This window comes from Trachemys scripta, chromosome 10, assembly GCF_013100865.1.
Source record: "Trachemys scripta elegans isolate TJP31775 chromosome 10, CAS_Tse_1.0, whole genome shotgun sequence".
Classification (NCBI taxonomy): Eukaryota; Metazoa; Chordata; order Testudines; family Emydidae; genus Trachemys; species Trachemys scripta.
In genome coordinates this window covers 59,838,076-59,859,095 of record NC_048307.1, presented here as the reverse complement: position 1 = coordinate 59,859,095, position 21,020 = coordinate 59,838,076, and the positions used below count along the sequence as shown (strand labels likewise).

Sequence of the window (21,020 nt, the reverse complement as noted above, 5' to 3'; positions counted from 1 at the left end):
CTTTACATAACAGCTTTATCCGCAGAGATCAAAAGTCTTCATTTAATACAGCATTTCAGCATAGATCTCAGTTGCACAAAAATCAGGTAATTCATAGTTAGGGTTCACCTGGTGTGGGGTGTTGGGTTGACAATGGAATTGTAGCTTTAGCTAAGTCATCTTTATAGTTTTGTAACAGAAGACTTTTTAAATTTAGTATTTCACAAATTGGGATGAGCTGTCATTAATTTCAATTTCCTGCTTCTGAAACCTGAAAGACATGTATTTGAAAGACACTGTGCTTAGGAAAGTATATCAAAATAATTCAAACTAGGGCTGTCAAGTTATTAAAACATTTTATCTCAATTAATCTCACTGTTCAACAATAATAGAATACCATTTATTTAAATATTTTTGGATGTTTTCTACATTCTCAAATATATTTATTTAGGGTGACCAGATTTCCCGATTTTATAGGGACAGTCCCGATATTTGGGGCTTTGTCTTATATAGGCACCTATTACCCCCCACCCCTGTCCCGATTTTTCACACCTGCTGTCTGGTCACCCTATATTTATTTCACAAAATATAAAGCGTACAGTGCTCACTTTATATTTATTTTTATTACAAATATTTGCACTGTAAAAAACAAAAGAAATAGTATTTTTCAATTCACCTAATATAAGTACTGTAGTGCAATCGCTTTATCATGAAAGTTGAACTTAAAATGTAGAATTATGTACAAAAAATAACTGCATTCAAAAATAAAACAATGTAAAACTTTAGAGCCTACAAGTCCACTCAGTCCTATTTCTTGTTCAGCCAATCGCTCAGACAAACAAGTTTGTTTACATTTGCAGGAGATAATGCTGCCTGTTTCTTGTTCACAATGTCACCAGAAAGTGAGAACAGGAATTCGCATGGCACTGTTGCAGCCGGCATTGCAAGATATTTATATGCCAGATGTGCTAAGATTTATATGTCCCTTCATGCTTCATCCACCATTCCAGAGGACATGCGCCCATGCTGATGATAGGTTCTGCTCAATAACAATTCAAAGCAGTGCGGACCGATGCATGTTCATGTTCATCATCTGAGTCAGATGCCACCAGCAGAAGGTTGATTTTCTTTTTTGGTGGTTTGGGTTCTGTAGTTTCTGTATCGGAGTGTTGCTCTTTTAAGACTTCTGAAAGCATGGTCCACACCTCATCCCTCTCGGATTTTGGAAGGCACTTCAGATTCTTAAACCTTGGGTCGAGTGCAGTAGCAATCTTTAGAAATCTCACATTGGTACCTTTTTGGGGTTTTGTCAGATCTGCAGTAACCATGTTCTTAAAATTAACAACATGTGCTGATCATCATCCAACACTACTATATCATGAAATATATGGCAGAATGCAGGTAAAACCGAGCAGGAGACGTATAATGCTCCCCCCAAGGAGTTCAGTCACAAATTTAATTAACACATTATTTTTTTAATGAACATCATCAGCATGGAAGCATGTCCCCTGAAATGGTGGCCAGAGCATGAAGGGGCATACGAATGTTTAGCAATGCTGGCTACAAAAGTCCCATGCGAACGTGTGTGCTCACTTTCTGATGACCTTGTAAATAAGAAGATTGTTTAACAGTGCGATTAATCGCGATTAACTCAAAAAAATTAATCATGTGAGTTAACTGCGATTAATCAACAGCCATAGTGCAAACCTTTTTCTTTTCCTCCCTTCATCCCCATGTCTTTCAAAAAAACAGAACATCAATGATGTTAGAATCCACTCCTGGTGTGATTTGAACCATCGCTACTTTGAACCCAGTATGAGTGAACATTTGGAAGAGGTTGGGGATCTTCCTCTTAGTTGTTGTTGGGGAGAAGAAGAAGCACCTCAATTCTAAAAACATACAACATAGTGCAGTGGTCCTGTATTTTAAAATATGATTGTGCTAAAGATACAGAGAATGTAAGTTGATGCAAAGATAGAGCTTGAGATAGTGTCTTGGTATATTTCTACTCCGAGTTTTAAAACACTAAAACTCAGCTGGCAGAATGCTGTATTATAATTACAAAGTGAACTTCTCATGCCCACATCTCATAATCATAAAGAAAAGCAGGCTACCCAAAAATTAAAAAGTAGGATGAAGACCCCTTTAGCTGCTCCTCTCCTGCACTTCTCAGTACCATATAAAGCTGCCTCCTTTGTATAATCATGCAAAGGAAAAAGCTCAAATTATTCCTTTCATAATGTGGCAAAAAGATTCAAAGGGGGGGGGGGGACTGTAATCACAGTATTTAGTAATGAATTCCCAGAATTCAGTATGCAAAGCAAAAATACCTCGCCCTGGGGGATGAGCAAAAGACAAGCTGAGCCAGCAAAACCTCAGGGATCGGACACCAACATCAGCAGGGTTCTGCTTCTAGAAGCCTATAACAGCATTTGTAGTCTTACCACTTAGGGTACCAGTGCGGGAAACCAACCATCACAGTGGCGTGAGGGAGGTAGTTATTTAAAAATAACTCTATTGATTGGATGCTTTCAAGTAATTTAAATGCCGAATAAACACAAAAACATTATGCTTCCCTTCCCATATTTATTCCCCTTCCCCCCCTGAAAAAAGTCTTTTGATTTGGATTCTTCTAAAAGCTACTTACTGTGATATTTCCATCTTTCTTCCCCTTCCCTCCTCCCCCCACCCTTTCTTTGGAATAGAAATATCCACAATAGCATGTTCTGCTTGGGTTTACATATTGAGTAGGCAGCTGATGTAGTACTGAAAAAAGCTTTAGTATAAAGAGAGGAGGAGGAATATGTTGAGATCTCAGTATTTCTCAGTGTTAATGTTAATTAAGGAGAATAGCAAAACTAAATATCTGTTATTTTGTTTATGATGTTGTAGCACTTTAGTATTTAGTACCCTAGGTAGCTTCTTTTTACTCCAGTGAGCTAGATTAGCCTGATTACACTGGCAGGGTGCAATTGATGGATGACTGTCATTAACTTCTCAAACCTGCGTGACACTTTAGGTATAGAAGATGATAATTAAATTTTCAAGAGACTACACTGAGATGATAAGATTTGGGCATTTTTTAAAAAAATGACTGATGTTTTGCAATCCATGCTTTTATTTCAAATTGAGCAAGAAAAACAATATTCAAGACTTCATGTAACACATTTTTTTCTTTTGAGATGCTCTCACTCGCTCCCAATAAATATATATGGTCAAATGTATTGGTAATGACTTGAAACTGTACAGGTTAGCACAATACATTTAATGAAACCTTGTCTGAGACAAAACACTAGAGGATCATAATTAATGTCTCATTTTCTGCCAGTTGCTATTGATTACTCATTCAAGGTTCCTTTGTTCTCAAAATGGAAACAACTGTATTTCACATCACTATCTAATGAGATTCTCAGGATAGGATTCTTTAACAACATGCTGATAATTGCGAACATATCCCTAGAATTTAAATTTAAAAAGAATTTACATTATAATATAATTTCACAAAAGTCAGTGTTTTCCAAATTCAGAGTTTATTGTGGTCTGTTTGTATAAATTTGTCAAAAAACAGAAAACTGAATAGAGTTAAAAATACAACACTACATGTCTTAGTTGTTTACTTGGACTTGACTGTGATGAATGGCATGTGACTCGGGTAAGTTGCTGTCTTGTAGCCAGAAGGTCTATAAAGTAATAAAATCTCCCAAGGAAATTACTTTATTGCATTTTTAACTTTATACGAGCCTTTTCAGTCAAAAAGAAGTGGACATGTGTAACTTACCTAAAGAGGGCAAGCTTGAAAGCTTCTCTCTCTCACCAACAGAAATTGGTCTAATAAAGTATATTACTTCATCCTCCTTATGTCTCCTTGTTTAGTGGAGCTTGACTGTCCCCTTTATCACCACATTTTATTCAATTATACACAAAAATACTAAGGTGACTCAGAGTTAAGATTGCTTACTTAACACAAACCCACCAAAGCAATAAAATGAAAATTTAAAGTATCTAACAGCATGCGTCTTTGCTTCCTCCACCTCAAATGTCCTGCAGGAGGGCAGACAATACACCAAAAACTGAACTCTGCCTCAGTGAAAATCTCCCCCTCTCCTAGCATCACAAACATACCAAACTTCTCCTCTTTACGATCGGTTCTGCATATTTCTGGAAATCATTCACTCATGCTTAGGAAAGTGGATGCTGAACCAGCAACTCTTACTTCATAGAGAGTCCTGGTCTCTGTAAATCTTGTTCTCCATCAGTTAATCAAGGTACATAAGGATTCAGTTAAAACAACATTAACACATTCATTTTCTTTTTGTTAATTTACAAAATAATTATATAACCCCAAAAGTACCCACTGAATGCATATTACATTTTTTGACTTTCTACTTTGACTTTGTAGCTTTTCAGCTAGAGGGGCCTGAAAAGAGAGACTCAAAATGTGAACTGTTTGGGGAGGGGGGTTTTAATTGATTAAATTTCAGAAACTATTTAGCTAACTTTCTTGAAACTCCTCAGAAGATTCAAATAGTTGTGGATTGCATGCTGAAAATTTCAGTCATACTCTGTTTTTTTGTATTGACGGTTGAACTCCTGTTTCATGTGCAAACCAGAATACAACCTTAACTATGGTGTTGCAATGGCTTTGCCATAATGAAATATTTATAACAGGATAAACTCTGTCCTCCTTTTCATATAAGCGCCCCCTTGGTAGTTGGCTAATAGGTACAATTGCGCAAGCTCATTGTATTTGAGGGCAGAATTTTGCCTTATGTAGCCAAGACTAGAAAATTAAATTGTGCTTAAAAACATATTAGCTAACATACAACAATAAAAGGAATACAGTTAGGCAATGGAGGTACATAGCGCCGAGTGTCCATGATCACACTATATGACTTAGTTCCAGGAGTCTAAGAGCTCCATAGAATTATTACTGATCTCGTTTAGCCATGTTAATTGCGGGCAACTGCACGAGTGCCACCAGTCCATGACCGGGCCAAGTGCCCTTTTGACCTCAATTCTGATCTTCAGAGATTGATGTGCGGAGACTGTCTCTGAGGCAAGTAAGCCAGCAGTAGCCAGTGATGACTCTTGAAGCCAATTCCCAGTGATACGTGCCTAATACGGATAGTCAAAACATCTTATATTCAGTAGTGGCTTATGACAACACATATGGAAATGCCTCCAGCCTGCTGATGTCTTGTTTAAGCAACATAAGAGAATTGGCAGTGTGCAGGTTCGATGAATCTGTACTTTTGTATATAGTTTCACACTCTTTTGGTTCCAGACCATGTGCAGGTCCTTTAAAGCTGAGGCTGCTAAACCAGTTTTCCTTAGGATATCAGGTTGGCTGTGCCCATCTGATAATATTTTACAGCCTAGATAGAGGAAGTCATCCACTACTTCCACAGTTTATCCAGAAGCACAGATGGCGCAAAAATTGTGATACAAGACAATGTGGATTTTTGTGTTTGCCCAAGACACACTTAGCCCAAGGGCAGCTCCCTCATGATGGAAGCTCTCTAGTGCATCCTTGAGATCATTTGTGTCCTGACCAAATTGGTCAATGACATCCACATAATCCAGGTCAGTAGAGAGGTTGAACTGACAGTTATACTGATATTAGCATGTATGTATTCAAGGAGCCAATCCATTGCACAGCTGAACGGGACTAAGGCCAGGTCACATCACTTGTAGTGTTTTAGGTCAGAATGGCATCTACGGCTTCTCAAATGCCTGTGTTTATAGCTGTCCAGGCTAATTCTACATCATCCAGGAAAGCACCAAATACATCAGATTTGTTTTTCTTTGTGACAGAGTACTTGTGCTGGATTTTCACAGATGTGTTATGCCTTATGTAGCATACATGCTCACTTTTATGTTGAAATCAGGGAGTAAGTACCACTTCATCAACAAGGAGATGGGCTTCTGCACCTTGGTAAACCTTAATATATTGTGATTCAGGACCAATATACCTTCCTTGTCTGGCCATCGCTGGATATCAAAGCACCTGAATCAACTTTGAGTGATGGTAATGTTGTGAGAAGCGCAAAAGGAGAGTAATCTCTGAGTTGTCATTTACTGTTCCAGAGCAAAATGGCCCAAGAATAGTTTTCAAGCCATTTCTGGGACAACTAGATGTGGTGGTCATATCTCTGAGTAGAACAAGTTCATCATGTGGTGGAACAGACTGCATCACTGGTTCTTAACATGTTGCCTCCTTGGTGGGAGCATAGGCTACAATGATGGACAGCTTCCCATGCAATGCTTCAACTTAGCATACAGCAGTCCATCAGAAATAGTGTGCTACATTGTGAGTGTTTTATTAAATGTTTGTAGGACGAATGCCACCCTGTTTATATGACTGGTTCCTCCAGAGTACAGTAGACTTGTGTCCTCCACAAATTGTTAACCGTTATTGTTGAGTTTCGTTTCGGTTACTCTAGCAACTTGAATGTGATGTCTTTCCATCTCTGGGATTACCAAAAGATGATACCCAACTTTGTTTGGGGTTAGTACATTCCAGGTGGCAAATCTGGTGGATTTTCTCATCAGTCAAGAAAGTCATAGACATTATGGAGTTTGGCCTAAAGCATAGACCAGGTTTCGTAGGTAGTGGGTAGAGCGGCAGTATTTGCTGCACTACTTTTGGATGTGGTCACCTCTGCACCTGCCAATGCAAACCTTGGTTCCATCTGGTTCTGGCTGATAGTACCCGTTAAGGGCCCCTGCTAAGGGTGTTATCAGTGAAGCCCAACACTGGACGCAGGGGAGAAGGGCAAAATATTCTACAAATGACGGTGAAGTGAGATGAGCTATGACCTCAGATTGATCTGTTATGTGCGGAAGGGGGTTGGTGTCCCCAAACACAATCACCACTCTACATCTCCCCCTGTTTCAAGGAGATAAAGTGAATCAAGGGGCATCTGATGAAACATGGTTAGCTAACATATTTTAACTAAAATGTTTTTGAAACTAAGACAAACAGAATAGTACCCTCAAAAATGTATGTGGTGATCATGGTGAGCCCTTAGAGGAAAGCCTTGGGTCAGAGGCAACCAGCGAACCCATTTTTATACTAACATTTAAAGATGTTAATTTAAAAATGTTAGCTAACACATTTTTAAGCATTACCTGATTTCCTAGTCTAGAAATAACCCAAATCTTTGAGAGCCTTTGGAGAATATAATACAGAGAAATTTTAAAACATTTGTTAAACCAGATTTTCATTTTCATAAATTATGCTTTGAAAAATCGAAAAACTCCTTACCAGAGTGTTCGAATTATTTATTTGCATGCTACCAAAAACATCTTTATAGAAAGCAGAATGCTACTTCAGAATCAGATTGTGTCAACAGAATTTTGGAGGTCCATAGAAGTAAGAGAGAATGATCTTTTAAAAAATAGTAGGGGTAACTTTTTCCTTTCTTCCTTCCCAAAACCTGTGAAAGAATCCAGTTTTAAAACTATTTGAAAATACATGTTTGCTTCAAAAAGCAAACAAACAAAATATTTACTATTCACAAAATCATAATGGTTTAATTAGGCATAATCAGTAAATATGCAAGTTGAAGCTAACTAAATATATATATTGCAGTACATGTAAAAACTGTTATACAAATCTAACCTTTTGTATTCTGAAAGTAGACAGATTACACGTGTGTGTGTGTCATTCTTTTATGTATTTATTCCTTGTGTGTGAAGAGGTGATTCTTCTTTATTTCATCCTTCTGTGGCTTATTTTGCTGAATCACCCCTTCCCCTAGAATGCTTTTCCATCAGCTGGTGAGCGCTGTAGCACATTTACCTCTTGGGGCAGGTCACGTTGATTCCACTGAGGCCATCATCAAAGCTGTTTCCTGGATTAAATTGAAGGGTGGGTTCAGAAAAGTAGTGCAGCTGAGTGTACTCTCCCTGCCTCCATAACCAGTCATTTGCCTCTTTGGAATTAGGGCTGTTCTGTCACTTGGTTGACTGAAATAAAAACCTTTTCTTTTTTCTGGTTAGTATCTACTACAAATCATTAGAAAATTCCTTTATATTAATTGTCTTGTTTATTTACAACATGGGTATTTGTTTCATGTAATTCAGAGAGGCAGTTACTTAACAATGATGTCTGTTTATCTGTGATGACACTAATCCAGGCAGTGTTAGCCAGTGTTTCTGGAGGATAACTAGTCATTGATTATTCCTTAGTAATTGGATACATGTTTAGCAGATGAGGTTCTTGGTGACTGAGGGCTTGAACATTCTGTAGTAATGCTAAGAACTAAGCTGTGTATCATCTCAGTAAACTGATGCCTGTGAAGAGACTAGAAGCAGTTAGCCCAGAGTAGCCTTGTACTGATAATACAAAGCTTCCTTGTTAGTCATTGTATCCTCAGAGGTATTTGTGTATTCCTTTCTCCATCAGGTGCCCTTAGGACAGGATCAGTCCTAGTCAATATTGCTTTTCAATTGGTTCAGACAGGCAGAAAAGTCAATAAGATGAGCTAATGAGATCTATTTTTATTTTACTGTGGCAGACAGAGAAAAAACTATATTTAACCAGTTGTACTTACTATACCTCACTCAGTTGCAATAACGTCAGAAGAATATACTTGGAGAATAACTCTATAGCATAGCTTTACAAATTAACATGTGCTGCTATTAGATTTGTACACAATACGCTGTATGTTCTGAGACTTGCTGTATGCAAGTTCTGTGATTATTCCATTGATTGCTGTGTCCGACCAGCTCTAAACTCTGTGGCTAGACTCCTAGTTGCTGTATCATGTCAGTACTGGAGCAACTGACTAACATTTCTGCTTCACTGTAAAATAAATGCAATAACAAACCAAAAGAGTGGATTCTTTTAGTTATTATAATACAGTAATAATGAAGAGTTCTTGAATGTCTCAACACTTATTTCATGTCCTTACAGAAATAATCAGGTTATGGTAAAACTTAGGAGGTAAGCAAAGGAGACAGGGGCTTGTGTGTTTGACAACTCGAAAGATTGAGGGTTGCATTTTTCATAAATGGAGGCTGACAGCTGAGAAGTAGGAGTTGGGAGGGATGTGGGCATCTGTCTTTGGGGAATTACTTGGCAGAAGTGAATTGGTAGAAGAGAGCATTTCCACACTCGTTGTCCTTTCCTTCCTTCAAGTGTTTTCTCCTAAGATATCAGAAACCAAGTACCCACTTCTCCCTGTATAGGTAGAGAATGTCCATGTGGATAATTTCCAGCAGCATCTCCTGATGCCTGTGTGAAAGAGATGACCTTTTGAGGTTCCCCTTTTTAGGTACAGGGAAACCCCCAAAGGTGTCATGAAAGCTACTATCATTACATAAGGTCAGTTGCTGGAATGCTCCAATCTCTCTCTGACTGCTCTTATGACAGACAAGGTGGGTAAGGTAATATCTTTTGTTGGACCAACTTCTATAGGTCAGAAAGAGAAGCTTTTGACCTATGCAGAGTTTCCCAGACTTGAAGAGTTCTACATAGGTCGAAAGCTTGTCTCGCTCAGAAGTTGGTCTAATAAAAGAATATTACCTCACCCACCTTGTCTCACTAATATCCTGAAACCAACAAGGCTACAACAACGCTGCATGCTCTTATGAGTGACATTTTGAGACAGTTGAATACTGACTGGAATCTTTCCCCTGCTATATCTGCCAATCTCAGATGTTTTTACAAAGCAGGAGGGTAGTTTCTTCCAAAGCCACATATTCCTGGGCTGCAGGCAATTCTGCAGCCCTTTGAGCAACCTTGAAATAGGCACATTAATTATTGCTGACTGGTTTTCATTTGTTCCTTTAAATGATGTTAGGTGGAAGCACTGAGTTGCATACCCAAACTAAGTTCTCTGTATGGTGGTCACCTCTTAAAAACTTGCCAAATAGTTTAAGTAGCAGCTTTGATAATTCAGTAGCACTGCAGAACAATGAGGTATCTTTATGTATTTTTTAAAGGCAAAATTTACAGGTTTTTGAAGATGACCTGGGAAAGGAAATGAACTTGCTTCATTCCCTTTTTGCTGCTTTTTATTACGTGTACAGATAGCCTTAAAATTAAGAAAAAATCTTGTATGTGTTTTTAATTAATAATTCAGGCCTTGTCTACTTTGCTTTTCCTGGAAGATTCTCTAGACAGACTAGAGAACTAGTCAGATTATGGCATCATAGATATCAAGAATGTGAAATCTGATTCAGTGAGTAAGCTATTTTAATTCAGGATGCTTTAAAACTTTTTGCGTTTTGCTAACACCTACTTAACTCAAATGCCCTGTACACTGCTGGAAGAGAAGATATGTAAGAAACATCTAACATCTCTGCATCCTCCAACTAAAACAGGGAAATTCAGACTTGTTCTTCCCGAAGTTAATAAGGTTAAAACAAAGCACAGACTTGCCTCCCCTTGTCCCTTTTTATTTTTAAAGTTAAGTTTTCAGGCTTTATTTATTCATCATAAAGAAGCAAAAAAGACGGTACGCGGCAGCTGAGGGCGAGGGGTTGTAAAGGTGGTATGGTATTGAGCCTTGTATGCGCACAAAGTAACACAGAGTTGTTCCTTACACTATGCAATCCCTGGGCCACATTTTATTTTGACAGCTTTTCAGCACCAGAGCTATGCAGAACAAATGGAGAGGGGCTGAGGCACTAGGGAGGGGTAGCTCAGTGGTTTGAGCATTGGCCTGCTAAACCCAGGGTTGTGAGTTCAATCCTGGAGGGGGGGCATTTAGGGGTACAGGGCAAAAAGCTGTTGGATGATTTAGTTGGGGCTTCGTCCTGCTTTAAGCAGGGGGTTAGACTAGATGATCTCCTGAGGGCCCTTCCAACCCTGATAGGATCTCAACAGGACTAATCATAGAATATCAGTGACCTTGAGTAACCAGCAGCCTTGCAGAAGTCAAGACGGAAAAGATGAAGGTGTAGATGATAATGTGAACAGAAAGAAAAGGACAGATCTTGGACATTTTAAGAGGAAGAGATAGCAAGATTTGGATGTGGGACCCCTGAATCTGTGGACTAGTGAGAGGGCCGAGTTGAAGAGAGAACGCACAGGTTACAGGCCTGAGTGATGTAGAGGATTGTGGTGTGACATAGAAAAAGCTACCAATAGAGGGAGATTAGAGAGTGCTTAGTAGGAAAGAAAAGGCATTAATTCAGTCCTGGCACTGATAAATGTAAGTGCTGTACTTGTCATGGGTGCAGCATGGGGACAAAGGTGGCTGCAACTTGTGTGCTAAAGGGCCATTCTGGCTGCTGGGGATCACAAGAGAACAGTGCTGTAGCTACACCGCTTTTCTCCTAGTTATGATGGGATGCAAAGTAAGGTGACATAGACCCATTGTATTGGCACAAAATGACCGACAGCAGTTTCAGTGGAGCGGTGAGAGTAGAAGCCAGATTGGCTAGGGTCAAGGAAGGAATTAGAGGAAAGGAATTCACGGCAGCTGTGCAGTATCTAGCACACCTTTTGGTGAGATACAAATACTAAGCCACTAAATTTAAGTTGAGGATAATTTTGAATGTTAATGCCATCTATATACTGAATTGTTTACGCCATCTGATATGGAGGGTTGCTAAAAATCAAAGCTAACTTTTAGCCCCTGTAAAACACTCTGCTGCTTGGGAAATTCTGTTTGAAGGTGCATTTTTAAAAATGTTTAATAATAAATTATTTTCAACATTTCCTGTCACTTATTGTCCTGCAACTCAATTATCAGGTATTGTTAGCACAGTTTAAGCCTAGGCAAACAATATTAACTTGTCCTAATACCCAGCAGCATGCTTTTAGCAGCTCTTCTTTGTATCTGCATAATTATCTTTGAGGTTGATTTTATCACAAATTAGATTAGTATAATAAAAGTAAGGCTATAAAACATACAGTAAATTGGTTGGATCTGCACCAGGCTTCAGGTGATGATCCAGCATGAAGAAAAAGAGATCAAAGAACTTACATAAGAGATGCTAGTTGGCTCAGAGTTGCCATTAAGGTATATTACTGTAGATGCCAAATTGTTATGTAAGAAATGGCTCATGCATTGTGGACTGTTAGTGTATGAGGGAAAGCTGTGGGAGGTATTCAGTGTTACTGTTATAGAGAAAGGGGCTGCTTCTGTTCAGTAGCCATATATTTACTTTATAGAGAGCACCCTGAGTTTCACTACGAGTTTGGGGTTTGTTTCAACCTGTAACTGCAAAGCTAAGTATGGTTTCCACCTTTAATGGCAAAGGCACTCTGCAGCGACCAAATCTCAGCCCAAGATTTGGGTTAGTGATGAAACCCCAAACCAGGCAGGATCAACATTAAAATGATGCTTTAAACGATGACGCTCTCTCTCTCTCTCTCTCTCTCTCTCTGCATGTGTAAATACAGAATTGCTTATAACATTTTCACCATTATTGAATATTCCACACATTACATGTAATCAATGTATACTTTGTCTTTTGTGTTTTAAATAGCTGTTCAGGATAATTTCTCTGTGTTTATGAATTCACCAGTGTGTGCATACTAAACCTGAATAATATATTCTAATCTCACACTGTAAATATGGTATCTTTTAACAGTTTAATCCATTTTTATATTATATTACAAATTAAGCAAATAAATATCATTTTGTTTATAGTATGGTATGATGTATTAGTAGGTAGACCTTTTAAGTGGAATTAAGTCCTTTTCCCAGACTCTCAGCAAAATTCATTTTGGTCTTTAAAATTGGGCTGCAGGTCTCTCTGCTATTGCAAAGTACATTCTCTGAATAATAATAATAATAAACAATATCAACATTTCTTTAAACTTTAAGACCTTGATTAAAAATTGAATAACTGGCTAAAGCTGTCACAAGCAGCTAGCATAATTAATAATTCATTTACAACATAATTTGAAGTTTAGTAATTACAATAATTTGCTTTTCATTGTTTATTTTACAGTCCAGTCTCCTTCGATCAGATGTGGGACTTGGAAGCCCTGGTCAGTTGTCATCCTCAGGAAAACCTGGAACACCATATTACCCATTTTCTTCTGCAAATCCACGCAGAAGACCACTTCATGACTCATCAGCTCTTGGTCAGTAATGTGGACTATTGTTAGACCTTTAACACTGATGCGCTTTTCACATCCCACCTTATTTTGGATAATATCTTTTTTTATATGTTGCAAATTATCCTTTCAAGGGCAATGTCTGCTACTTAAGATAGCTAAATAAGGGATAATATAAAATTAACTGTAATTTTGTTTAATACATTGATTTGAGTTCAGCCCTGATCAGTATTGCATAAAAAAATTCTCAATTGTGTAAGCAGTAATGACAGATGGATAGCAGTTGATGACCAGCTGAAGTAGCTGAGTGCCCTTAACCCAGGCCATCATTAACTCCTGGAAATGCCTGACCTTGAGGTCATTACCATTATACACTATGAAAATGTAAAGGGAAGAATAATTATCCTTTTTTTTATGCCTGAACTTACTTTGTTCAGGATGATCTAGAGTTGCGTGTAGTTGGTTTAAGGATCCCAGTAATTTATATGTATCAGGTAAAGACAGTAATCAATGGGAAAATGAGACTTCTTATTCAGTGTATACCATCAGATGCATAACAGATTTGTTATGTTAGCAAAATATGCTTCAAGGGAGTTTTTTAAGATTGGTCACAATTAAATAATATTATGTACCTCATATTCTGGAGTTGCTCCGAGATAAGTGGACCTTACTGTACATATTACTGTTAGTCACTAACAGAACATCTGACTACTGCAAGTTGTAAGGTCTTCGTATCAACCATACAATCCAGTGCTTAGTCATTTATATTACTTTGATATAAATGCTCTTTAGTCTGAAACTATCCAAAATAATGTAAAGTCCAGGTTGAAAATATTTCATTTTGTATGCGTGCTCTAGTTTTTTAAATATTTTTTTTTAATCCCCCAATCTGATTTTCCATTTTAGAAAATTATCACAAACTGCAGTTTTCATTTTTAGGTCACTGAAATTGCTGTCGTTGTCTGCTTTATTTCTGCACATTTCTGGCTTCTCTTCCTGTGTGCTACTTTTACCTACATACATCAAATGAAGATTTATTTAGTCTACAAAGTATATGTAACTTGACTGTACTTAACTTTACAATTTAAACCATTGTTTATCCACAACAAAACTTCATGAAATGAGACCTCTTTTCTTGGAGTTTTAGCAGTTAATAGAAATTATCCATTTGTGTGACTATTGAAATAGTTACTGAATATGTCTGAAGTAATGTTTTTTTTTTAAATGTCTTAAATTAGAAATGGCAGACTTTTTAGAATGATCCTTTACAAAAATTATAACTAACTCCTGTTTGTCCATTTCTGACATTCAAACTCATTCACAAAGATAGTTGCCATTTAGTTTTGGGGAGTGCCTTTTTTTACACAGTCCTTTTTAACACATGCTTCTTAACACAGGTGAGAACTGCTAATAAAGAAACCTGAAAAGTTCTCCAGAATGTGGCTGAGAAAAAGAACATTTAAAGAAAATGTAGCCCTACTGGACACTCAGTAAAACACCTTGTGAGGAGGCTGGCCGGGTGCTAGAGCTAGGATGATGGTTATGTAGGAGACCGAGGGCTTGTCTACACTGCCCCACAGTTCAGACCAAAGTGTTGCACTGTAACTCCACCATGTGGACGCTGCAGGTGTGAACTAAAAGTATGCTAGTTCACATTTAATGTAATCCTCTTCAGATTACTACCTTCCCCTGAAAATCAAAGTTAATGTGAACATGGCACGATTTTAGGAAAGGGCACAAATGTGTAGACATAGCCACAATTTCAGTTGCTGGATCTGATCTTTACTCCTGTGCTGATTGAATCAGCTGTGACAGAATGCTGTAGAACATATGTTTGGGTGTTGAGTGGGACTGGTGCCTGGTAACTGCGTGTCTCTTCTGAACAGGTATGGAGCAACACTGAATGTGAAGTGAGACACTAGAGATATGTGAAACCTTCATAGTTGGACCTCCAACCATGTCAAACTAGTCTAGTTTTAGGTACTGTTACAAACCTAACATTTAGGATGAGAATTATGATTTTATGTGGAAACTATATAAAATTGGGTGGTGTCAAAGGTTTTTGATTTAAGATTAGGTCCAATTTGTTGTTTCCAGAGGAATTTCATGCTAGCTTATGGTGCTTGTTAGAAGGCAAAAATCAAGGGCCATAAACCTTTGCGGATCTGTAGTGGAGTCCTTGTTGTCCTTGCTGGAACTGAGTGGCTGGAACTCAAGACCTGAGAATTTGTGGCTGTAAAGTAGGGGTGCTCTCAACCAAAGGCCCACCCCCTTGAAAATGTATGCAATAATTTTAGGAAATAAGTGTAAACACTTCTGAACTGTAGTTTTTCTCTAACATAATATGTGGCACATACCATAGTAGAGGTATCCTGAGGAGAAGTGAGGGATAGAAAATAAACTTGTTGCTTTTATTATCTTTTTCTTCCTGAACCTTCTCACCTTTATTACATTATGGAGGAAGAAGATACTTTTCAGCTTGCTACAACCAAATGTTAAATTCACTATTGTAATTCTAAATCAAGATGAAAGAGTTTGTTTTGTATTATGGTTGAAAACTGGATGACTCCAAAGTACAAATGATGATGTCACCAGATCAATTATTTATTGGGGCAGACCCGTAATGCCAGGAAATCTAATTTGCACGTTGACTATAGTGGTTGAGTTAAACTTTATTTTGTGCCTTTTTTCCAGTTCTTAATGTATGCAGCCATAGACTTCCCTGGTAACATGGAAGTCAATTATTGGTGTAGAGAAGTGGGTGCCATATTTCCAACTTTCCAAATGTTCTGAAAGATGGTTTGGATTCTCTTAGTGACTTGTGAAGAGTGTTGACTAGTTGGTTAATCAGCTTCACTGTTGCTGGTAGCTGAGGTATTACAATAAACCCTGCATTTGAATGTTGTAATCCATTTAGATGAAATTACTGTATTAAAAAGCCACAGTTTACATTAATTTGGATTTTAATGTACCATAGAGGTGTTTGTAATTCTGATTTTACCAAGAACACAAGCAGGGGATTCATTTATGTCCACAGTCAATCCACCTTCCACCTTGTGCACTTTACAGGCCATTGTTTAGTGAATGCATTATGGTATTGATGTACTTAATAGTGTTTTTGTTGTCAGGGGTGACTGCCTTTCCACAAGGAGAATCCCCTGAGATCAAAGGTAATGTGAGCGAGGCAGGATTGTAGAAAAGGGCACAAATGTGTTAGTCATTGTAATCTTCTTGTAATGTGTGTAAGGCACCTTTCATTGGTACAGAGGAAAAGATGCATAAAGCTAGAAAATGGGGACTGTATTGTGGGGAAAATAAATAACCAGTTGTTTAGTGTGGCTGTTCGTTCTTGTTACTCCTTTGTAACACAGCATAGCTGATGAAATGTGTTGTTTTCTGTGTGCAGATCCTTTACAGACAAAGAAAGTAAGAAAGGTGCCCCCTGGTTTGCCTTCTTCTGTAAGTACTGAATTTTTAACTTCTAGTAAACAAATTGGGCTCAAAGCGCACTGTTTACTTGACATACAAATCTTTTAAGTTATCATTAGGAAGGCTTTATCTAGTGACCATAAACAGCCAAGCTATTTTGGATCAGTTCCTAAGGTCTAAATACACATTTGATGTGTAGTTTTTAGATTTCATAGCAATGGTTTGTACCTCACTCATATGCACTTACCCACTTGTCCCTGTCATTTGAATTCCCCTCTTGGGAAGAGAGCTGGGCCAGGAGCTGTCAAAGAAGATCTCCTGTACAGGTCTTTTGATGTTTAATTAGTCATTATGTTGCTGAACAGGAGGACAGACAGAGATTAATAGCTGAGAATCTTAGAAATTTACATTTGTAATAATCCCAATGGAGCTGAAGACATTAAGATTCGGAGGACATATACGGCTCAGCTTGCCTCAGTAGAACTGAGGTTATTAATATGCATAAATCACCAAGTCAGATGTTCATTGTGAAGCCCTGGTGGATTTTAAAGCCTTCATTAAGCTTTTCCTAACTTCAGCCTACCATCAGAAAGGCTTTCAAGCAACTAGTTTGTTGATCCCTCTTTGCTAGAAAATTTATCCTTTGAGAATAAAGGGCTTTGATGAAAAAGGTTGGAAGGGTTTTGGTTGAAAAATCATTAATGGCTGTGATAATCTAATGCTATAGGGGTGTTTTGTGGTATTAAATATACTTTATTCTTTAAAGGAAGAAAATTGTTTATAAATGAATCTGTATTTAAAAATCCACATGAAGTGAAAAATCCCCAGTGAAGTGAAGGAAGGATTTTTCCCCCCTGTTCACAATAAACAAGAGGGGAGGGAAGAGAAGCTCTACTGCCTTGCGGGGTACATCTCTTTGTTGTGTAAATGGATGTCGGGCTTTTATTTGGCAGTACTTAACACACGGGTGCAGGTGCAGTTGGATGAGTCATAACTCAAAGCCATATAGGCTGAATAGAATGCACTGCACAGGCAACAGTAATACAGTAGGAGCAAAAAGGGTCTGATCTTTTTATTTTATTTTATTTTATTTTTGTATTAAATCTGAAACCATAGATGGTGTCTTCTAGTCACTCTCCTTTCCTCCACTTCCCACCTTCACTGTGATATACAAAAACCTGAATCTGAAATCCCATTTTAACCATACTTCCAGATGGAACTGAGATAGTTTAGACAGCCTGGGGCAGCTGTGCTCTGAACCTGCAGCCTACCTGGAAGCCAGGATTGCAGCTGCAGGCACTCTTGAAAGCTTTTGCTTGCATAAGCACTTGGGCCCCACTAGAGGCTGAATAGCTGCTTGATAAACAAAATGAACACAATGCTTCAAATCATTATTCCCGAGGCCAGGAATATTTTTTTTTTCCGGCAGCAGCTAAAAATAGTTTGGCAATTTACATTTTAACAGTTGTGTGTTATGCAGGGGTGCCTTTCCAGTTAACAGATGATTTCTTCTAGATTAACAAAAATATATTAAAAATGACAGAGTAGCTAAAACATGTAACAGTACAATTTTCATTTATTTTATTACTATAATTCTAGGAGAGTCATAAAAGTTAAATTACATATTAATATTTAGTTGCACTGGCCAGGTAACGAGATCATATTAGTGAATGAAAAATTCATCTCATTTCTCTTACCCAACACTAATGTTAAGAAGCAGTATGTTTTTAATGTTTCTTATTTAATTTTTCATCTTCTAAATGAAGAAACAGGATAGCAAAAGACTGATTTTATTAAACACTGAACAAATCTCAGTGATGGAGAGAGAAAGCAGATACTGTGAGTCATCAATATGCTGGTGATATATTTTGTAAAGTCATTGTTTCTGTGTATTTTAATGGGTAGGGTCCTGATTGTAACCTCTAAGCAAGATGACGCGAAATTCAAACAAAACTCTGATTTTTTTTTTTAATGTAAGATGCATTGTCTTTGGTGGAAGATTGAACAAAATTAAATTTTACTGACTATTATAGAAATTTGTGATTTCTTGAAATTCTGAGGTGAGAATTAAGGAAAAGGGACACCCGCATAATTATTTGGAATGTGCTATGCTAACAAATCAGATTGTATTTTGGCGAAGGTAAAGAGTGAATCAGCATATTTAATCTCTGTACTGCTGATGTTCTACTCAGTATATGAAAATCATCATTAGATGGAAAATAACAAAGGGGGGAAAGAGGCTTTAATAATTATTTAAAATATTTTACAAGCCATAGGAAGACATTTCTAATTGAGTTTCTAAAAGATAGATTCTCTTTAATATTTATAATTAATTTAATGTAAACATAGATGCTTCTTCTTAGTACTTTAACTTTCTAGGTAATCTTCATTTAATTGGAAAACTAATGTTGCTCTTTTAGAAAGATAAGGATTTTTAAATAAATAATCTTCCTATGGTTTGTAAAAATACTTTTTCTCTTGACTTTTGCTTTGTGGTGGACATCCCATGTCAGATGTTTTCCAAAACTATTTGTTTTGAGATGAATTTTTCCACTTGTTCTTGATTGTGTCATAGTAGTGAAAAACAAGCTAGCTAGAAAATTACTGGATGAACATCTCCAACATTTTGGTGAGTGACAAATGAAACTTGTATCAGAATGAATCTAGCTTTGCTTGCATCTCTTTTGTGTTCGCTTTCTGCAGACATTAAAGCGTGTGATTTTTATTTGCAAGAATGTTTGCAGAAAGTGAATTTTAAGCTTTCATGCTCCAGAACAACACTGGAACTAGTATATTTTATATGGATGGGACCCAGTTTGATACAGTAGGGAGACAAGTGTTCCCAAAGCACACAGAGTACTTGTGTACGTGCTTTAAATCTATGTTTATCCATGCATACTGTGCAAAGAGGACAAGAAAAAAACAAACAAACTCTACACCTATCCAGGAAATCTTTACAGTAGCCTACTTTTCAAGAGTGTTGCCTCGCACAAGGCCTGTGTCACCTCGAAAGACATACGTTTACACTATTCTATAGTTTCTGCTTATCGGCTACTACCTTTCTCATAGAAATTCAAAAACACCAGCCATTTCTCCGAGTCTTCCTTCTGATTGTAGTGTTACCTTCATCCAGTCAGACTCAGGGAACAGAACTAGTGCCATGTGACTTGAGACCAACTGTAACTAATCAGTGCAGATCAGATTTTGAAGAGCATTTATTGAATGCTTGCAGTGAACTGGTCAGTCTGTAGAGGAAATAATTAAAAAATAAATCAAGTGCATTTGAATACCTGAGGAAAGTGCAAGCTAATTGTGGACATTCCATTAGCAGAGAAAGAGGGTAAATATTCAGTATGAAACATTTATTCAGCTCTAATTACTACCATAATCAGCATTTAATTTAGATTAATAATAGAACTGTATTAAATGTGAAAAATCAGAAGATTAATGCTGGAAATACCTTTAGATCCTTCTTTTGCCATTTCATCATCTTCAACCCAACTAAGATTGTGACCTTCAGTACACAGCTTACATTGATGCATATCTTAGAAAATCAGCTACTGCACAAACACATATGCAGTCATCTAATTTCTTGAGATCTACAACTCTTCTGTGTATGCAAGAGGATAATCAAGTCCTCTGTCTTTTTGCTAAGATAGTTTTCTGTTTACCAAGAGGAGTCTTGATTTTATCTGTGTACTAATTATTTAAGTTTAGCCCCCCCTCCCCCCAGGTTAATGTATTTACTGTCTATTTGCATGTTTTGCTAATCTTATGTACTTTGGTCAACATATTACCTAAATCTTTAGACCGTGCTTTAAAATTCTTATATAAAGTTTAAAATTCCACTTAACAGGAAATTAGCAAAGCCCTGTTTCTAGATTCAAGTCCACTGCAGTTTAGAATTATGTTCAGGGTAAAAGAATTCATAGAATGATTATAGGAGTCTTGACGTGTCACTAGTTGTAGGATGTATACCTCTTACATGTGCCAATTTATCATTTATTGTAAGAATTCCTCCATTAAAAACAGCTATATTGGAGCAGTGTCATAGCAAAAATGAGGAAAATGACCTATATTTGTTTCATGTGGGTGGGCTGGGAAAGAGACACAGAAGTAAGCAGAAAGGATATACCACAAAGGTCCAGTCAAACACATGGTAGTCATTGTGAGTCTGTACATTGACTTTGAGTGTTGGCTTGGATGAGAAATGGAAAAGATGCCTCACATTTGCTCTCAAAAGAATGGCTTTTCACCTCCCCAGCCCCCTAGGTATAAAGCTGGGGTGGTGCTCCATAAAGGCAAGAGACAGGAAGCTGGCCTGAAGGAAGGTAACAGCTCATTGGGCATCTTCCCCCATGAAGGCAACTTGTTACCTGTTTGAGATGGAAATTTGTAGGACTTAATGAGTTTATTCATAGTTTCAGATAAATTTCCAAACTTCTGTCTGCTTATCTGAACTCCAGAGTTTGAGGCTCTGATAATTTAGTCGAATTAAAAATAAAGTAAAATTCACCCTGGTGAGTGAATGTAGCAGCCTTCTAGCAGATGGGGAGTATAGGAGTGCCCTGGCTTTTTAGAGTATTAT

The 21,020-nt window shown here is 37.5% G+C and overlaps 1 protein-coding gene across 1 annotated transcript in view; it reads left to right on the top strand.

Annotated features, from left to right (window-relative positions):
• TCF12 (transcription factor 12) overlaps positions 1-21,020 on the top strand; it is a 167,420-nt gene that overhangs the window by 87,788 nt on the left and 58,612 nt on the right. The window contains exons 3-4 of the mRNA XM_034784435.1: positions 12,895-13,030; positions 16,410-16,462. Of these exons, the coding sequence (XP_034640326.1) occupies positions 12,895-13,030; positions 16,410-16,462 (189 nt within the window). The remainder of the gene's footprint in view (positions 1-12,894; positions 13,031-16,409; positions 16,463-21,020) is intronic.